The 19769-nt window shown below is 43.3% G+C and overlaps 1 protein-coding gene across 2 annotated transcripts in view; it reads right to left on the bottom strand.

Annotated features, from left to right (window-relative positions):
• The window catches only part of RFTN1 (raftlin, lipid raft linker 1), a 200644-nt gene that overhangs the window by 91639 nt on the left and 89236 nt on the right, over positions 1-19769 (bottom strand). For both annotated transcript variants that reach the window (XM_004419947.3, XM_087430595.1), the window contains one exon: positions 1113-1221. In XM_004419947.3, the coding sequence (XP_004420004.1) occupies positions 1113-1221 (109 nt within the window). The remainder of the gene's footprint in view (positions 1-1112; positions 1222-19769) is intronic.

Consider the following 19769-nt stretch of genomic DNA (forward strand, 5'->3'; position numbering starts at 1 on the left):
AGAAGCTCATCTGATTTTCTTTTGATTCTCCTGCTCCCTCCTGCCTCAGGCCCTCACACATGCTGCTCCCTGCTTCTGGAGGGCACCCCAACCTGCCCCAGGCAGCCCCATCACCAGATAATTCCCCCTCATCCTTTCTGTCTCAGGTGAGGCACCTCCCTGATGGCCAGATCACGTGGAGTCCACTTGCCCCTCAGCCCTACTGCTTTCCTCTTGGTAATGCTCATCACACTCGTTCAGGGTCTGTCTTCTGGTTGTGAGGACATGAGAGCAGGGACCACGCCTATTCTGTTCTCTGTATCCAAGCAGCTAGTACTATTTCTGGCCCAAAGCTCATAGCTCAAAATTGACAATATTTATTAATGAATTCACTAATCACTAATTGACTGACTAGATCTCAAGCAAATCATAAGCACCTCTACAGGACGGGGAATTGTCAATTATTTTGGAAGACTGGGTAGGGGAGAACAAGACAAGAATTAAGCAATGAATTTGGCCACAGTTTGGGCAAGACATTCCTTCTACAGTAAATGTCATCATATTGAAACCCAAGTGGACCCTGCAATTAGGCAGGAAACCTCATACAGCATGAAGAGAAGTTCAAAACCAGACACATTTCTGGGCAGAAAATGAATCTCCTGCAACTAGGCAATTTTTCCCTGGTACAATCGCATGCCAGTGGCCACAGCACTCTGGCCTGCTCCCACACTAGGCAAGGAAGGGGGCTCATGGCAACCAAGACCCACAGGATGAGTGGAAGGTGGGATCTGGGGGGCTCATGCCAGATTGTGGGGTTGAGAGGAGTCTCGGCAGTGGGCCCGCAGGCCTGTCAGCTGTTAATGCCACTCCAGCCCTAAAAGACAGGATTCGGGGTCCCACCAGCCTGGGAGAGAGGGGGAAGCCACTTTATTTCAGAGTCAACTCCAGCCTGAGCGATGTGTGGGAGGGGGCTGCCCCACCGTGGGGCTGCCCAAAGGTCCAGGTCAGAGGACACGCTGGCTCCTGCCCGGCCTGTGGGATGTGGCTGACCTGCCCTAAACCAGCCCCTCGCCTGCTCACTCAGGGGAATGCTCTGCGAGTCTGTTCAATCGTGTGCTGACTGCACAGCTCACCTTCTTAACAAACTCTGGGATGATTTTTTGGTCTGTCAGGTGGTCCAAAGAGGAACAGCAATCTAATTCCAAGATGTAGCCTTCATTGTGAAGATCAGTTTTCTGAGACCTAAAGAGAGAGGAAGGAACACACACAAAGATTAAGATTTTGCACAATACAAAAAAAAAAAGAATCATTAGGCATTTAACTAAACCCCAAATTCTTTCCTGAAAGTAAATGTCAAAAAGCACTGCTGAAAAATAATTTATGGTAAACAACTCAAATAATATAGAGAGATCTACATCATGGAAAGACCTCCAAGACATACCATCAAGAAAAACACATCATTACAGAATGACAGGTTTAGTACAATGTGGTTTATATATGAAACAACACACACGCACACAGCCCCACATCCTTCAGTAATGTATATTTCCCAGTGGTTTCTACCTTCCAGGGCTTAGAAAAAGAACTAGTAAGACGCACACCAAACCAATCATAGCAGTTACCTCTGGGGATGGAGAGGATCTGTGTGGGACCCGGGACTGGGAGTAGAGGTGGTGATCACTTTTTCTGAAGAGAACTTATTCATATATCACTTAGAAAATTAATAATTAATTTTTAAATGACTTTTAAAGAGTTCAACTCTACAGAGGGCAATCTGGCAAAATCGATCAAAATTAAAGATGCATTAAAAAAAGGATGTAAGGCAACTGAAGTAGAAGTTCTGGGGAAGGAGTGGATGTGAAGGGTTGTCTGAGGTAAACACCTTCAGTCCTCCGGGCAGTGTGGAGGTGTCCAGCACGCCCCTGCCATCTCCCCACACAGTGGGTGGGGCTGCTTTCCCCTTTCCCACCATATGGACATGCACGTGATGCAACACTGCGTGCATTCAGGAGAACCAGAGGCAAGTGGTCGCCAGAAGGACATGCCACCACTTCATGCTGTTCCTTTGAGGGGCTCCTGTGTGACACTAACGTGGGTCTGAGGAACTCCTGGATACCATGTGGCTGTCCGAAACTGAAGGTGATTCCTTGGTCCAGGCAGGCATAAGGCAACAGGAAGTGAGACTACAGCTACGGGCCTACAGAACATGCTCTCTCTTCATGGGGAGCAGGACTTAGAGACCAGGGCCCCGGGCTCTGTCTAGGGCTCACACCTCATGCACAGCCACTGGCTGAGGGGGTGAGCAGGGCCCTCCCAGCCCACTGATGGGGAGCTCTACCAAAGAGGGACCCTGCCAGCCCCTGGGAGAGTAGGTGTGGCCAGAAAATTCTTAAAGTGGGCACTTTCACACTGAACTGAGACATATATATCCCACCAAAAAAAAAAACAGTTTCCAAATGCATTTTTGCTATAATACCTTTTAAATGAATTTCTAAGATTCTTATATACCATTAAAAGCAATTTAGGGGCCGGCCCGGTGGCGCAAGCGGTTAAGTGCGCGTGCTCCGCTTCGGCGGCCCGGGGTTCGCAGGTTTGGATCCCGGGCGCACACCAATGCACCGCTTCTTAAGCCATGCTGTGGTGGCGTCCCATATAAAGTAAAGGAAGATGGGCATGGATGTTAGCTCAGGGCCAATCTTCCTCAAGAAAAAAGGGGAGGATTGGCATCAGATGTTAGCTCAGGGCTAGTCCTCCACACACACACACACACACACACACACACACACACACACAAAAGGCAATTTATACTACCATTAACCATCTGGGTATGATTCATATGAAATTCCAAAGTGAAAAAATTAAAGAGGATTTGGTTTTCCCCAGGTGTGCACCTACAATTCAGTAAGCAAACGTCAACAGCATATTTTAATTTTATTTTTCCTTCTAACATTTCCCTTCCTTTACATTTTGAAATGTAAAAGAATAAACTAATTCCAAACTGGTCAAACTGGAATAAATTAATTCCAAAAGAATAAATCAATTCTGCACCCCAGCCCTCTTGCCTTAAAACTTCATCACAGACTAGACTCATGGTCTCATTTTTTCCCCACGTTCTCATCCTCCCCCCATAAACAAAAGACATATTAAGAAGAACTAAAGCAGAAGATTCCAGACTTTTAAAAGAGAAGACTTGGTCATGACATACTGTTATATGTATTGTGTGGGATCTAAATAACATAGACAGGCATGGGAGGAGGAGAGTTCCAAGATGTGAAACCCCAGCTGCTCTGCCACATGGAGACTAATGTCAGACTGTATGAGGCTATTTATAAATACCCATTGAGATTTTAAATGATTAGTTTGAAAAATAGTAATCATTTTAAATAAGTCAACACTGTACCCACTTGATAAACACCCACAAAATGAATGGAGGGAAGGAGAGTCTGTCTTTAAGCAACGCACAGCCCAGATTCATAAGGGATAATCTTTAATACAGGATCTAATAACTGCCATCTTTAATTCCGGAACAAGAAGTTCTATAAGAAGAAAGGCAGCTTTGGTTCATTTCATCAGATAATTAACTTAGTTACATCTGAACTGAAAGGAGCACAAAAAATCAACAAAAGGAGGTATTATTATAAATTTTCTAGATGAAACATGCAAAATCACATCTCAGCCCATGGTCTCTTGGAAAAGCAAATTCAGATCATATTGGGGGAGCAGCTGAGCAACTAATAGGTCTTCCCTTGCCTTTAGGAATTACCTCTACAATCTGAAATGAAGAATGGCTGAAGGGGAGAAGAGGTGGCAAAGACCCCTGAATCCTCTGAGCATAGATGCTGGCTGCCCAAGCCTTGAAGTCAGCACTCTGTGAGGGTGCTGGGCCAGAGCTGGGAGGAGGGCACAGTCACACAGGAACCCTCCCCCTGACACTGACCCCATGAAAAACAGCGTCAACTCCACAAGCAAAGGTTGGCTAGAGGGCAGCCAGAGGGAGTTTCTGAGCTCCTCAGCACTGGGGGCTGGGAGTAAATGTGGTTGCCGTGGTGACCACACCCTAAGGTGACTCGCCTTGATCTCCACCTCCTGGCGTCCATGCCTTTGCACAATCCCTCCCCTCTAGTGGGGGCAGGACCTGTGACTTGCTTCTAGTCAACAGAACATGGCAAAGGAGATGGGGTGTCACTCCCGTGATTATGTTACACTGGAAGACTCCATCTTAGCAGACTGGAGCCAGAGACCCCCCTTGTTGGCTTTGAAGAAGTAAGCTGCCATGTTGTGAGAGGACCATGTGGCCAGGAACTGCGGGCAGCCTCTGGCCAACAGTCAGCAAAAACCAGGAATCTCAGTCCTATATAACCGCAAGGAGATGAATTCTGCTGACAACCTAAGGGAGCATGGAAGCAGATCTTTCCTCTGATGGAAGCAGATCGAGCCTCTGAGGAGACCACAGGCCCAGCCACCACCTATAACACAGCCTGATGAGACCTGAAGCAGAGAACTCAAGTGAGCAACAAAAACTGTGAGATAATAAATGTTATGTTGTTTTGAGTCACTAAGGTTGTGGTAATTTATTACAGAGCACAGAAAACTAATACAGTTGCTGAGACATGGCAGCCTCAGGCTCAGAACAGGCCTCCCACTGGTAACCAGGTTGAGGCTCAGGCCCACAAGATCCAGTCAGACACCTGAGAGCAACCTCTGACAGGTGAGGAGTGTTCTGTGTTGCTGAGGGCAAGGACCACCCTGAAAAAGAGAAGCAGGTATCCCATAGAAGTGGCTCCAGGGGCCATGGCCTGGCCGGCCCAGGGATCACAGCATGAGGGGATAGATATTCTGCAGTGATCAAGTGCCTGAGGAAAAAGTATTAAGCTGAAACTCTAGGCCGAGTAGGCATTTGCCCTCCAGTGGGGGAGGGGAGACACCTCTTATGGTTCCCCAAAGGCCACGTCCTTGTGTCATCCTGGAAAAGGGTATGGGAAACCACCAAACTTCCCCTGGACTGAAGCCCAGATGGCTTCCACTTCTTAAAAGGACAGAGAGATCTGGGTTTAAATAATAACAAAAAAGAGGGACACAGAATGCATTTCTGGAGACGTAGGATTAACTACCAGCAATTTCCCTTATTTGGAAATTAACACCGAATACTCTGAGGTTAAATGTAGGCACTCTGAGAAGAGTATTGCTAACAATGAAAGATACTTCCCCATCTCCCTCCATCCCCTACTCCATAATTTCCTCTAGATTTATTAGTCAGAGGCTATAGATTCTAAAGCTAACTAGAGGTGTGTCATTTACAAGCTGTGTGCCTTTGGACAATTTATTTAAACTTTCTGTGCGTCAGTTTCTTTCACTGTCAAATGGGAATATTATGAGTAGCTCTCTCTTAGCATCATTTTAAGGATTAAATAAGACAAAAGCATGTGAAGCCCTTGGCACAGGGTGTGGCATGAGGTTCAAGCTCAACAATATGAGCTGTTGCGGACCTATTACCATCGTCTGTAACTGCCTTCTTTACTTTGCCTCCCTAGCACTCTTCACACTTCATAATTATTCACTCAACAAATACTGACCACACTACTACTATGCGCCAGACACTCTTCTTTAGCACACCTCAACAGACAGAAGAGACAAAATCTCTGCCCTCACAGCATTTATAATCCGTTGGAGAGGGACAGGCAATAAACAGTAAACATACATGAGCACATAAGAGAGTATTTTCAACGGTGGTAAGTGGAAAGAGAAAAAGAAACAGAGCAAGGTGAGGAGAAGCAGGAGTGTGCGGGGGGAGCCTCCATTTTAATGAGAGTGGTCAGGGCAGCCTCCTTGATGAGGTGACATTTGGAATAAAGATGGACGGGAGGTGAGGGAGTTGGCCATGCTGATATCCAGGACGAGAGCTTCCAGGCAGAGGAAGAGCCAGTGCAAAGGCCTTAAGCTGAGATCATGCAGAGGCCTTGTGGTTGGAGCTCAGAGAACAAAGACAGAGGAGGAACAGGGGACCAGGTCAGAGAACCAATGGGGAGCTAGATAATGGAGACCTGCTGGCCACAGTGACGACTGTCGCTTTTACTCAGAGTGACAGAGGAAGTCCTTGGAGGGTGTGGAACAGAGAAGTGACACAATCTGATTTATTTTAAAAGAATCCCTCTGGCTGTAGGAGGCAGCTAAGAGACTAACTCGGTATCCAGGAGAGGGATGATGGTAACTCAAAGTGGGTTGGTGGCAGTGCAGCTGTGGTGAGAAGTGCTGGATTCTGGATGCATTTTCAAGGTAGAACCTTCAAGACGTCCTTATGGACAGGCTGTGGGGTGGGGAAGGAAGAAAGCAGATGAGGATGACTCTAAGGATTTTTGCCCCAGCAACTGGGAGAATGGATGAAGTTGCCACAACCATGATGGGGAAGACAGTGGGTGGCACAGACTCGGGGGGAAGATCAACAATTCAGTTTCAGATGTGCTGAATTTGACATATCCAGCAGACATCAAGTAGAGATGTTTGGCAGACGGTTTAATATATACTTGAGTCAGGACTTCAGGAGTGGGGCTGGAGATGTAAATTTGGGAGCCATCAGCTGCCAGCTGTATTTAAAGCAGGAGACTGGATGAGATCTCATTTAACATAGAGAGAAGAGTCAACGACTGAGCTCTGGGACCCTCCACCACAAAGAGGCTGGGGAGAAGAGAGGAGAAAGCAGCAAAGGAAGGAAGAAACCCAAGAGCACACACTGCCCTGAAGGCCAAACCAAGGAAGTGTGTGGAGGAAGAGAGTACGAGCCACTCTGCCAACGTCTCCAACTGACAACTTCATAACCTTCTCTTCAATTTACTCATCCTCTTGAAATCCCCAGGGGAACTGGATTTAATCCACCCTAAGTAAACAGGTGTGAAGAAATCTGTTTATATTTAATATATGAGTATCCTGTGACATGGGCCAATTGTCAAATTAATCTGTCAATTTGGGTTCTGAATGGCTTGGCCCCTTGATAAAAAACCATCTTTGTGCTGCTGGGCCATTTCTCAGAAACAGCCTAGGGGAAAATTAACTAAAAAGAGCTCTGACCCATCTCACATCTGTGGCCCCCACTTGTAGACAGCATTGGAGAGCTGGGAGGAGTTTACTTCCAGCCATTCCAAAGGGATTTTTTGAAAGGAAGAGGGAATAAAAGGATATCACTGAGCAGAGATGTGATGTTCTGAAAGCCAAGAACGAGTAAGACAAAATGAATTCAAATTCTTAAGAGTGTAGCCACGTAGTGTTAACCAGACACATAAACACAGTGGTCCTGACTGCTTAAGACTGGAGAAGCCGCTAAGACATCCCAGCCCAGCTAAGTTTTAAAAACCCATCATAACATGACAACTAATGCATTGTGGTACCCTGTTTTGGGTTCTGGAATTGAAAAAGGACATTAATAGAAAAGCTGATAAAATCCAAATAAAACCCACAATTTAGTTAATAGTAATGTACCAATGCCAATTGCTTAGTTTTGACAAATGTACCATTGTAATGTAAAATATTAATGATGGTGGAAACTCAATGAAGGGTATATGGAAATTGTCTGTATTTTCTTTGTAGCTTTTATGTTAAATCTAAAATTATTCCAAAATAAAATTTATTTCAAAAAAAGAAAGAAAGAATGCCATCATATACTTTGGGGGATTTGTGTGTTTGTTTTGATTCTGTAATATTTATTCTCAGAGTCATTGTTTCTAGTCCTAAAGTACACCGGCACCCCTGCCTGACTATACTTCTTATATAAGAGACCCCTTAAATCACATGAGGCAATGACCGAAATAACTGGGTCTGGGGGAGAAAAGAATCATCTCCTTTGACATGCCCCAACTTTAGGCACTGGAACAATCCCACACACAAACCTTGGGCTCTGTGAATCAGGCAGGGTTTCCCACAGGGTAGGCATTCTCAGCCCTGGCTGCGTTCAACCTTGGAGTCACTTGGGAAGCTCTCAGAAATTCTGATGTAATTGGTATGAGGTATGGCCTGGGCAGAGGGACTTTGGAAACTCCCCGCTGATTCTAACATGCTGTCAGAGTGGAGAAGCACTGCCTAGGTGGGGTGTCTTGTAACTGCCACTCTGACTTTCCTTGAGAGATAACTGAACAAGTCTCTGGAAAAGAGAAAACAGAGAGAACGACTTGTAGAGAGAAGTCATGTAGATTCCTATACCCTCAAAAGAAGACAAACCTCCAAGAAAAAGGAAGAGATAAAAGAAATATAAGGATGGGGACCTTTCTCTATCTGTGCCTCTTTTGGTCAAAAAAACTCAAAAGTACTTCCAACTTATTTTCATTTTTTACTGTGGTAAAATATATACAACATAACATTTACTGCTTTAACCATTTCTAAGTGTACATTCAGTGTCATGAAGTATATTCATGACCTTCACCACTATCCATTTCCAGAACTTTTTCATCACCCCAAACAGTCCTTGCTTCTTTGACACCTTACATTGGGACTTGGGCCAAAACTGAATGAGAACAAGCAGAAAAATTTAAATAAATGCTTGTCAAACAAACACATAAAAGCAGATTTAGACACTGAGCATCTGTGCACAAACCTTTCCTAACTGGAGGAGGGCAAAGAGCCCACGTGCTAAAGTACCTCAGATGTCAACACATCTGGCCATAGATGTCAGAGTTGTTTAAGACCATAATAAAAGACCACCTATTCTGTGTCACACTGACCTCATTACTCATACACAAACATTGACTGTAATAACAACTTGGCATAAACTCAGAGACGTACCCAGGGATCCTCACTCATTACAACTATCACGTCTGCCAAGGGTTGTGTGGTCATTCCCCAGGCAGCCAGAGGGTCAGAAGGTCAAACCAAGGGCTGCAAACTTGAAGGTCCACAAACAATGATTGAAAGAGGATATTTTTTGACCAAAATACATAATCTAGACACTTTGTTCTCATATAAAAGATATAGGATGGTCTTCATGTGCAACAAGAAATATGCTCTCTCCTATTTTCCTTCAAACACAGGGTCCTGTCAGATGCCCTTTCACATTCCCATTGGCTACAGGGAAACTTGTCTCCAGCATGAGCAAGTCACAGTGCAGGGGTGTTGTTAAAGCACCATGTCATTACAGTACTGGGGAGACAATGGGAGCAGTAAAAACCATGGTAAGTTGGGCCGTTTCTATTCCAACCACTACTAGGAATTCCAGGCCAGGGTTGCCAAATCTTCTAACTTTTTTAAAGAAGTCATTCAAGAGTTTTTATGTCAACCATAACTGTCAAATTGGGGCTCCAACCAATGTTTTTTAATGTTCTGTAGGCCAACATGTTTGGGATTGAATTTGACCTCTGAGGCACCAGTCTCTCACCTCTGGGTTATATACACAAAGCTCCAATGTGAGCCACGGAAGGCTGGATGCCAGGCAAGAGATAAGAGAGAACAGACTATCTAATTGTATCATAATCAGAATAACTAACCCATAAACCCAACCCAGATATTTCATTCCTTGTAATGACTCAGCAGATTCTCCCCTTCGGTGCTCCTGCAACCCATCCAGGCCACAGCCAGTATATTTACACAGCCCCTGTCTGCTCTCACAGTGGCCGGGACATAACCCTTTCCTAAGCCATTAAAATAACATGTTTGCAAGCAAAGACTGTAACGCTTATGAGCGCTTGAAATATTCAAAATTATCGCAGGCAAGAAGTTAATCCTCAAATTATTCCGACGAAATGCCAAGCAGTAAGTTGAATACCCATTTTGGTCTCATGGATAGATCTGAAGTCAGGCTACTAAAAAACAAATGCTGTTGAAAAACTATCATAAACTATACTTTTAAATAATAAACATGTAACAGACCTCATTTCAACTCATAAATGCCTGAGATAGCTTCAAAGACCAAGAGTTTAATCATCTTCTTTTTCCCAGGACACAAAGCATAGTTTGAACTTGAGTTATGAAAAGAAAGGAGAGAGAATGTGCAGTTCATCAATAGGGCTATTTTTGCTTCATTTAGGAATAATCAGAAAGAAATGGTGACAAACACAAACTTAGATTACTAGGCCCTTCTCCAACTAGAAAAAAAAAATGACAGAATGTCAGTTGACAGGAACAAATTCTCTATCTCTGGGAAACAGGAAGGAATTTTAAGATATTTCCCCAAGGCAACACCAGGCTCAAGCAGAATGATCAGAATGGCTTTTTCTCAAGGAGTAGTAGGGATGGAAATGAGCTACAGATCTGAAAAAGATTTGTCAATGAAAGAAAAAGAAGGCTTTTTCTAGTTTCATCAGCTTATGTAAAACTAATGACAATAAAAAAATCTATATATTCACTCATCTACTCATCCTCTTCTTGGCCACTGACCACATACAAGGCATTGAGCTAGATCCTGCCCTTAAGAAACTTATCGTCTAAAGAAAGATAAACTATATATAAACAAAAGTGCAATGAGAGTTCAGTTATTTCCATTGTCAGGGATCAGGGAAATTTTTAACACGCAAGGAGCACATAAGCTGAGTCTTTGAAGCTGTGTGGAAATTAGTCACGGGACAATGGAGAAAAGGGCATTCCAGGCACCAAGAACAGAAATTAGAAAGGATCTAGATGAAAAAAAGCATGGTCAGTTTGGTAAAAGATACGCAAAGGTGAAGGTTGCTTATTATAGTTCAGCTGCATCAGTAAACACGAGCCTAAGGAATATCTGGATCAATTCGCTGTTAGAAGGAATCCGTGCTCGCGGGCTCTGCGGTGGCCAGAGCAGAAAAGGGAGAAACGAGGTTGGAAAGAAAGGATGGGTGAGTGTCGCTACAGGGTGGGACTGGCCTTCATTTTGAGGTAAAGGGAGTCATGGATGGTCTTCGATACAAGAAGATACCAAAATACAGATTTTAGGAAGATTAAGCAAGCAACATTGTGTGTGATGTAGGAAGAGGGGGAAATATTTAGGAAAGCAGAAACGAGAGCTGAGCTTGTTGTAGAGGGAGTGGATGGATGGGGGAGAGATTTTAGGTATTTCTTATTGCTGCAACTGGTGGTGATTGGGGTAGGGGTGGAATAAACTGCTGCTTCCCAAAGCTGCTCTCAGAACAATGGGGAAAAGATTCCCAATAACTTTTATGACCTCCTCTTTGCAAAATGAACTGAATCTACAAAAAAAATGAGGCTGCCGGAGTCAAAGTTCTCCCTAAGACTGAAGCTTAAAAAATACTTGAGGGAAAAAAAGCCAGGTAAACAAATCCCGGTGAATCTTTAAATAAAACACCTTGTTATAGAGTCCATCAGGGGAGTTCTGAAGTAGGAAGTAGAAAGAAGGAGAATTAATCCATAGAGGGGTCACTGCCGTTTCTTCTGATTTTCCCTTCCTCTTTCACCAACAGACATTCACCACTTCTGTTGATAAGGGTTTAGTATCACCAGGAACATTCCGGAAATGATGGGGAGAGATGTGCAAATGATACCCTAACCACATGCTCTCTCAGGGAGCTGTGTACCGCCAAGAGGGTGCAGGTCACCAGGGGCATCTAACTACCCAAGCTACTATTTATTCTAGAGAAGTCTTGCCACATCCTGTCTTGCTGTTTACAGTTAGAGCCGGCTCCCTGGTAGATAAACCATCAGCTACTGCGCAACACAAGGAGTTCACCATTAACCTTAAAGGGCAAGAGGAAAACAAACTTCACCCCAGTGATCCCTGTATAATGTAGCTGTGAAAGAATTTCCACCCCCACCAACCTGGACTACAGAAAAGAGGAGAACAACCACAAGAAATGGGATTTGGGGCAGGGGCCTGTTTTCTCCGGATCCTGCAAGGTTCCTCATTTACTTTAAAAGATATGGGAAAAACTAATACTCGTGAAAATGCATAATTAATCATATTTTATCACAAACATAACAGTGAATAAAAGCAGGTCTGCCTGATATTTACTAGTCATATTACCTGCAAATGAAAATAATGATAATAGCTACGGACATGAAAGCTCTTCATAAGACTCTCTCACGGGCCATGTCTGTTGAGTGACAAGAAGTCTCTTCTCTATCTACATTTAACGCACATGTTCCAAATTAAACTTTGCTTATTGTTTCCTTCTTTTCTAGATCTTCCTACCTGTACCCTCTAACTAGCCGAGTCAGATGATGGAAATGTTCTATGTCTGCACGGCCCAATACAGTAGCCACTATGCACATATTACTACCAAGCACCTAAAATGCGGCTAGTGCAACTGAGGGACTGAATTTTAAATTTTATTTAATTTTAATTAATTTAAATTTAAATTGCTACATGTGGCTACCTAATAGGAAAGCACAGCTTAACCCTGTTCTCAAACTTTAATGTGCACATAGATCACCTGGGATCTAGTTAAAATTAAGATTCTGATTCAGCAGGTCTGGGGGGCCTGGGAATCTGCATTTCTAAGGAGCTCCCAGGTGATGCTGCTCATGCCTGGACCACACTTTGAGTAGCAAGACTCTAACTGCTTCAGGAACCATCAGTGTGACCCAGAAGCTTCGTGGACCAGTGGTCTCCAAATTTCTTCATCACACACCCCATCTGTAAGACTCCTGAGGACTACTGTACCAACATCTTACATATGTTATAAAACAATACACACAAAACAGAAATTTTGAAAGATGAGAAACAGGTGAAATCAGCAATATCTTAAAATTATAATCACATAAGTTCATATTATTAATAACTAATATTTCAAGACATAATATACACTTGAGATAAGATTCACTGTTAACAATAGTGGAAGTAAATCCACATTTCAAAATGTCTTCGTGATGAGTCCAAATCTCCTTGGCCATCTTCTGTCAGATCTGAATAGGTGGGCATTGCATCAGTGTGGCCATTACTCTGTGTGGGGGGGGGGGGCGGGGGGGAGAGAGAGAGAGAGAAAGACAGAGATAGAGACAGAGACAGAGAAAAGGAGAGAGAAAGAAGGATTTTACTTTTACATTACTGGTATTCTCCTCAATCTGCAATCACTTTACAGGAATTTTTTAAGCCATGTGTATATTTTGTGAGGGTTACTTTACTTAAAACTACAAAAAATAATCTACAAATCTACTTCACTGAGTTCTCAGTGGAAAGTGTTCCTCTGAACCCAAGCTCCGTCAGGACCCATCCTGCTCCATATAGGCAGGTGATCTCTGACACCTGCACCCAGCCAGGGCACCACCTCCAAACTGAATGTTAACTATTAGTAATGCACAATTTCTCTCCTAATTTTTCAATATAAATAAATACACATAGAAGCCTCAGTACTCCTTCAACATGGATATGTCTACCCCACTTTGGTAACCACTGGTCTAGATAGTATAGAGAATTTTCAGAATGATCAAGCTCTAAAATAAAAATTTAGTTCCAACAATAATATTGAATTCTATGTTCTTGAAAACACATGGTGGAACTTCTTCTCAAATTAGTATGAAAATGTAATTACAATTTCAACAGGGTTTACTGGGAACTACAGAAAAATCACTTTAGACTTTATTTGGAAAAATCAACATGCAAAAGTTGCCAAGATCCTGAAAAAGAAGAACAGTGCCCTATTTGATATTAATATACACTACAAATTTAGTGTAATCAAAATAGCATGGTATTAGCACATAAATCAATAAATAGATCAAATGAACAATAAAGAATCAGGAATAGATTAGGATATACATATAGAAATCCAACCTATAATAGCAATGGCATTTAATTCAGTGGCAAAGTTAGGTTAATGTAATAAATGCTGTTGGCAAAGGTAGTTATCTAGAAGAAAATAAAGTTAGACCCCTACCTCACACCCTAACTCTAACCCAGTGGTTCTCAACGGGGGGCAGTTTTGCCTGTCAAGGGACATTTGGTCATGTCTGGAGACATTTTTGATTGTCATAACTGCAGGGTGGGGAAAGGGGGTGTTTGCTACTGGCATCTAGTGGGTAGACACCAGGGATGCTGCTAAATATTCTACAATGCACAGGACATTCTCCACACAAAGACTTATCTGGCCCCAAATGTCAACATTTGAGAAACTATGTAGGTTGAGAAATCCTACCCTAACCCTAATCCTAACCCTAATGGGTAAAAAATTAAAGAGGAACAGTTTTAGAAGCAGACAGATCCCGATGTGAATCCTGGTTCCTCCACTCATCAACAGTGTGACTCTGGCCAAGTCACCACTCTGAGACTCATTTTCTTCATCATGGCTTCCAAGATTAAAAACGTATATCGTGAAGCAATGAGCAAGGACTCTGCCAGCCACAGCAACAAATAAATGGTAGCTATTCTGACCATTACCATAAATGATAAAGCATATTAAGACGTGCCTGCAAACATATAAATGTTCTTCATAAGAAAAGTGGGCTTTTTGTTCCTAGTAAGATCCAGGTTGCATGAAAAAGCCATTTTGGGGACTTCAACTATAGAAGTTTGAGAATGAAAATTTCAACAAGTTAGGTATGTTATAAATATCCCTAGAGCAGGGATGGTGCTCATCTCATTCTCTCTAACAAAGGCTACTACCTCAGAAGACACAGACACCTAATAATATATTTTGATTTTGTTTTTAAGGGGCAGAGGGAAAATAATGCACTAATGGCCTTAGAACCATCATTTACATAGAACTGTTCAGTGCAGAAACTGACAAGATCCAGCCAGCCTGCTGAATGGATCCATCTGGGGGTCCCAAATGGTTTGGAGTGGTAGCCCTATGTCCTGAAACCAGTTTGTGGATAACCAGGCCTCCGGTCCCATAGTCTACTATGGGGATGGGGGATGCTGAAAAGCCCAGAGGATTCTGGGAATTCTCTGAGGAGCCTTCAGTAAGCTCCAGGGCTGAAGATGGTGTACTTCTGAGCCATGAGCCTCAAGATGGAACTTAAGCCCCATACCCCCCACAGACTCCCACTCACCTACCTCACATTTCAGTACTGAGAAGTACTAATAACTTCTTCAGCCTAATTTTCCTAGGATATAAAACGGGAGGTGGGGAATAAGGGACAATAATGGTACCTCTCAGCTACAAAATAGAATAAGTCTAAAGCCTCCACTGAACAACACATACTAATATTTTCAACAAATATTAACAACAAAAACAACCATCATGAGGACATAGTGAGAATAAATTATAACACTTAACACATACAGGAATGAAGTAAAATGTTCTCAGACCCTCAGAAAACAGGTGTTGTATGAATACGAGTTACTAATTTGGTTTTTGAAGTCTTTGTAGCCATTTTAAGTTCCAACTCTTGGTCGATGAATAGGAAGCAAATGAAATGACGTACTCCACTAAATCATATTTATAGCATTTACCTCTTTGTAAAATGGTTCCATCTTTCAACCATTTAAAAAATTATAGAAAACAGCTAGATAGATTATAGAGATAATCATTATATCAAAATCTCATGAACACTGAAATCACTAATAATGTACTTACATGGACCTGAAAGTTATTTCTCACCTGCTGCTGCATTCATAGCTAAAAATGCTCAATTCAATTAGTACCAGTCTTTTCCAGAACCCATCACCAGTAACGCTCAGCATATCCTTCTCAGCTTGAAAAACACACACAATCTAAGCTACCTCTGATTGACAAATAAGAGAAAAGACAAAAAAGACTTTGCCAGAAATATTTAAAGTAAGACAATCTGAGTTCCTAAATTTAATATGGGATAGGCATATAAATATGAAAATCTAACACTTCAGTAAAATTATTTTGCAACTAAATTACCTACATTGTATGCACATGACCCTCAAAACAGTAAGTGTCCCTATAGACCACCTGCAATGCCACAGAATAAATCTTCCTAGAGAGTCCATTTTTACTTAAAGATTGTGTGTACGTGTGGGAAGAGGGAGACTTCATTTATTTATTTTAAAACAAATACAGACATTTCATGGCACTGTAGTATTTGCATAAGTTTTAAGATCAACAAGAAATTTCAAAGAAATTTAGTGCTTGTGCTTCTGTGTTTTGGGTACCTGCTCCCTGTTCTCTGCCATTCCAAACGACTTCTGGGAAAGACTGGAAATCACTAGTATGCTAATTCTCTCTCTCAGAGGAGACAAAAAACAAATAAAAAATAAAACGTGGAGAAAGACACAGGCAATCAAGGACAGCTATAAAACAGGAGGGAAAATAAGCTTTCTCATGAACAATGCACGTCTCTCTCGCTCTCTCCACTGGGATAAAGGCCAACACTTTGGAGGGAGAGAGTAAGGGTATCCAGGCAAGCCATTTAGGGGTGTGGATTGGAAAAAACTCTCTTCCCCCAGGAGAATGTGGCTTTACACCGGCATATTAGATTGGAAAGTGCAAACACAATAATTAACAGTGAATCCTGAAACTTCAACACGCCAGAAAAGGGTGTCACTCCAGAGTGAGACGGGAAATAGGAGGAATACATTAAGGTAGGCTTCGTTGATGCTGGACAGCTCCGTGGGGGTAAGGTGGCAGCCCAGGAGAGCTAATCAAGTTCTGCAAACACCTCGGGAAGCCTGAGAAAACTGATGAAGATGATACCCCGGCAGTAACAACGGGCTGCTGCAAGCACAGAGTGGGGGCCCTTCCTCTATCTGAATCCAAAATAACGACCTCCATGCTAAACAAACACCTTATTCCCTGCTCTGATTTAAGAAGAGAACTTGAATCCACTTTCCTCAATTTCTGCTCCCTGGGAATAAACCAGCTGCTGCAGTTTCTCCACCACAGTAACACATGTCAATCACTGCTAGGCCCCGCATTACTTCTCCTCCCCACGTGTGATTCCAACAATCAGCATGCTCCAGGGCTGAACCCCGGCCTCATGTGTGAGCATTTTCTAGGGCACACCCCAGTAGGCACTACCACCCCCTATGTATTTCGTTTAATTATGAAACCTCTTTCTAGAAACCCTATAATTCTCCCAAGAGTCAAAGTAATTGGTAGAAATTAGACATGAAGAGATGCAAGGCCACTTAAAGAGGACACTTCTGACTATAATTTTTAAAAGAATTTTCTTTTTAGTTCCAACATAATCTTGTACTTTCCCAATTTTGCCCTTTTCAAATGCCAAAGAAAATGTTCATGTTATCTTGTGGGCTATAAAAAAGGCAACGTAATGCATTTGTACTCCACTTAAGGTTCACAAAGATTTCCATTCTTTTGAAGGCCATCCTTTGGATATTTTTTAAAAAGAAAAAAAAAAAAGAGTGAAAATAACGTACATTATACCCTTGTGGCAAATCACTGTTATTTGGGCAACAAAAGGAACTTCTGCATATCTGAGTGTGTGTGTGTGTGTGTGTGCGTGTGTGTTCCAGTACTTGGAGTCCACGCTGTATGGCTGCATTATCAAGATGCACTTTTGGTACTGGTAAATATGTAAACCAAAGACAGATCTATCGTGCAATGAATTTATGGTCCTTTAGTGAATGATGGTAGCAAAATTTCAGGGCATAGTTTTATTCCATTCAATTCAAAAATATTCTATTGAGTAACACCCATTCAGCACCTGGCACTCTAAGTAAGTAATGAGAATCCAAAGATGAAAGAAGATTTAGCAAGGGGGAGAGGAGGTGGGCAGATATATAAAAAACACACAAGAGAGTCTGAGAAGCCTGATGATTGCTATGCGTGAAAGGAGGAACAGGCAGCTCAAAGGGTGGGTGATTAACTCCACCAAAGGAAGCATCACTCAGAGATCTAAGGGTTGCAAGATGGCAGCCAGTGGAGTGGGTTAGGGATACACATGTTATTTTGAAAAAGTGAGACAACATTTTAAAAGGAGAGGTTTTCACATAAAAATCCAGATTTCTGGCTTTTCTTGAAAAAAAGCACAAGATCTGGTGACAACTTAGCAACAACGGGGCAGAGTTAGGCATTGGCTCTCCAATACCCAAGGGTCCCACTAAAGGAGCCTGGACCCTGTAGGCATCTGAGTTTGCAAGCCCCGTCAGAATAATGGCACAGTCTTCAGGATTTCAGATTCCCAGCCCCAATAAGAGAAATGAGGGCTAAAGGCTGAGTGTGCTTTGAGATTCGCTTTCCTGGAAACAAAACAGCAAAAAGCCTAAAGAACTGTCTCTCTCTGCATCACTTGATACTGGGCGGCCAGAGCTGACTCATTCAGCAATCTGTGCTGCTCGTAAGTAGTTGGGAGTACAGCTTGCTGATGCGGTCCGAGAGGAAAAATTTCTCAGACTCCAAGCATATGGTCAATTTGGAACAGAGCAACCCACTTAGCACAGCTCTCGGCAAGCACTGCATCTCTTCTCAGAATCACCGGAGGCATCTGGTATAGAAAATGAGGACCACAGCAGCCTGGGCTCAGTCAGCAACACGGAAGCAGGCCGGTCCTCATGGGCTCACCACGGCCTCCCACAGCCTCCCACAGCCTCCCCCAGCTCAGACTTCTCTCCTGGCTCCTGACTGCCCAGTGGACACCTCTGCCACAAACACAATGAGACCAAACTGATGCCTGAGACCAAACTGATGCCGTTCACACTCACCTTGTGGTGGATGCTCTCTGTGCCCCGCCCACATCCCCTCCGATCCCCGCTCCCAGTTCTGTGTGTCTCCCCAGCTTCTGCATGCATTGCAGTCTTCTTTGGCTACTGGAGCTGCTTTGCCTGGATGAGCTCTAGACCTGGAAGTGTCTGGGGAAGCTCAAGGCAAATGGCTCCCAGGTGCAGAAGTATGAAAGCCGGTTCCCTGGCCTCAAGGTGGACTCACCGAAGGATCAGCCAGCTCCCTCCCCTTCCTGTCTCACGTCCCCACTCCTAAGTGATTCCTCCTGGGAGCACTTCCTTAATAACCACTTGCATGTGAATCCTCCTCTCAGGGTCAGCTTCTGGGAAAACCCCACCCAGATACATCCTCTTCCCCATCCCCACTCCCTCCTTCTTCCAGTTACTCCTCCCAGCCACTCAGGGTCAAAAGCTCACTCATATTTTGATTCTTCCTCTTCCTTCATGCTGCCCCTTTCCAGCCAAACATTAAATCCATTATTCTCTCCTATCAGACATATCCCACATCTCTCTCTTCCTTGCCTTCTTACTACTGCCTACTTTAGTCACCGATTGTCTCCCACCATAACTAATGCCATCAGCTTCCATTTTCTTCCCCTCTTATGCTTCTCCTTTTAAGCTTTTAAAAACTCAACACTTCTAATGGTTGATCCTGTAAAACAAAACAAAAATATTGCAATGGTTCTCCACTGACTTCAGGATAAAGTTCAAACTCAGCCCAGCCATCGGAGGCATCCCGATCCAGGCCCCCGCACTTCTCGCGCCTTTTCTTCCCACTTCCCTCTGGACCTCGTGCTCCAGTCACCCCACATCATCTGTGGTCTGCTTTCCAGGCTCCAGGCTCCTCTGGGCCAGTCCCCCTGCCTGGAAGGCCCTTCCCCTTACCTGTTCCCTGTTCAAATCTACCCATTATTCCAGACCTAGAGCAAACAGGAGCGGCACAGTCTCCTCTTCTGAAGTACCCCCATTGACAAATTCCAGGTGAGAGATGAAAACCAAGACCCACAGATTTACCTGAGCATTCATGTAATTTGCATATATATTTTACATCCCCCTAGTAGATAAGTTTCTTGAGAGCTGGGAGCTCTTTAGAGTCAACTTTGCAGAGTGAAGCTACATCATGTTTATCTTAGAAAAATCTAACTGAAAGAGAGGAACGTTTACCACTTAAAACAGTGCCAGTTATTCTACTCAACAGGCAGATGTGCCCCAGAATGGATGTGAGATGGCAGGTGTGGAGATCCTGTTCCCTCAATTTCGGTTCCCACAAACACCTCTCTGGGTGCAAGCATCTCATCACTTT

This window comes from Ceratotherium simum, chromosome 5 (assembly GCF_057802395.1).
Source record: "Ceratotherium simum simum isolate JZ-2026a chromosome 5, ASM5780239v1, whole genome shotgun sequence".
In the NCBI taxonomy this organism is placed as follows: domain Eukaryota; kingdom Metazoa; phylum Chordata; class Mammalia; order Perissodactyla; family Rhinocerotidae; genus Ceratotherium; species Ceratotherium simum.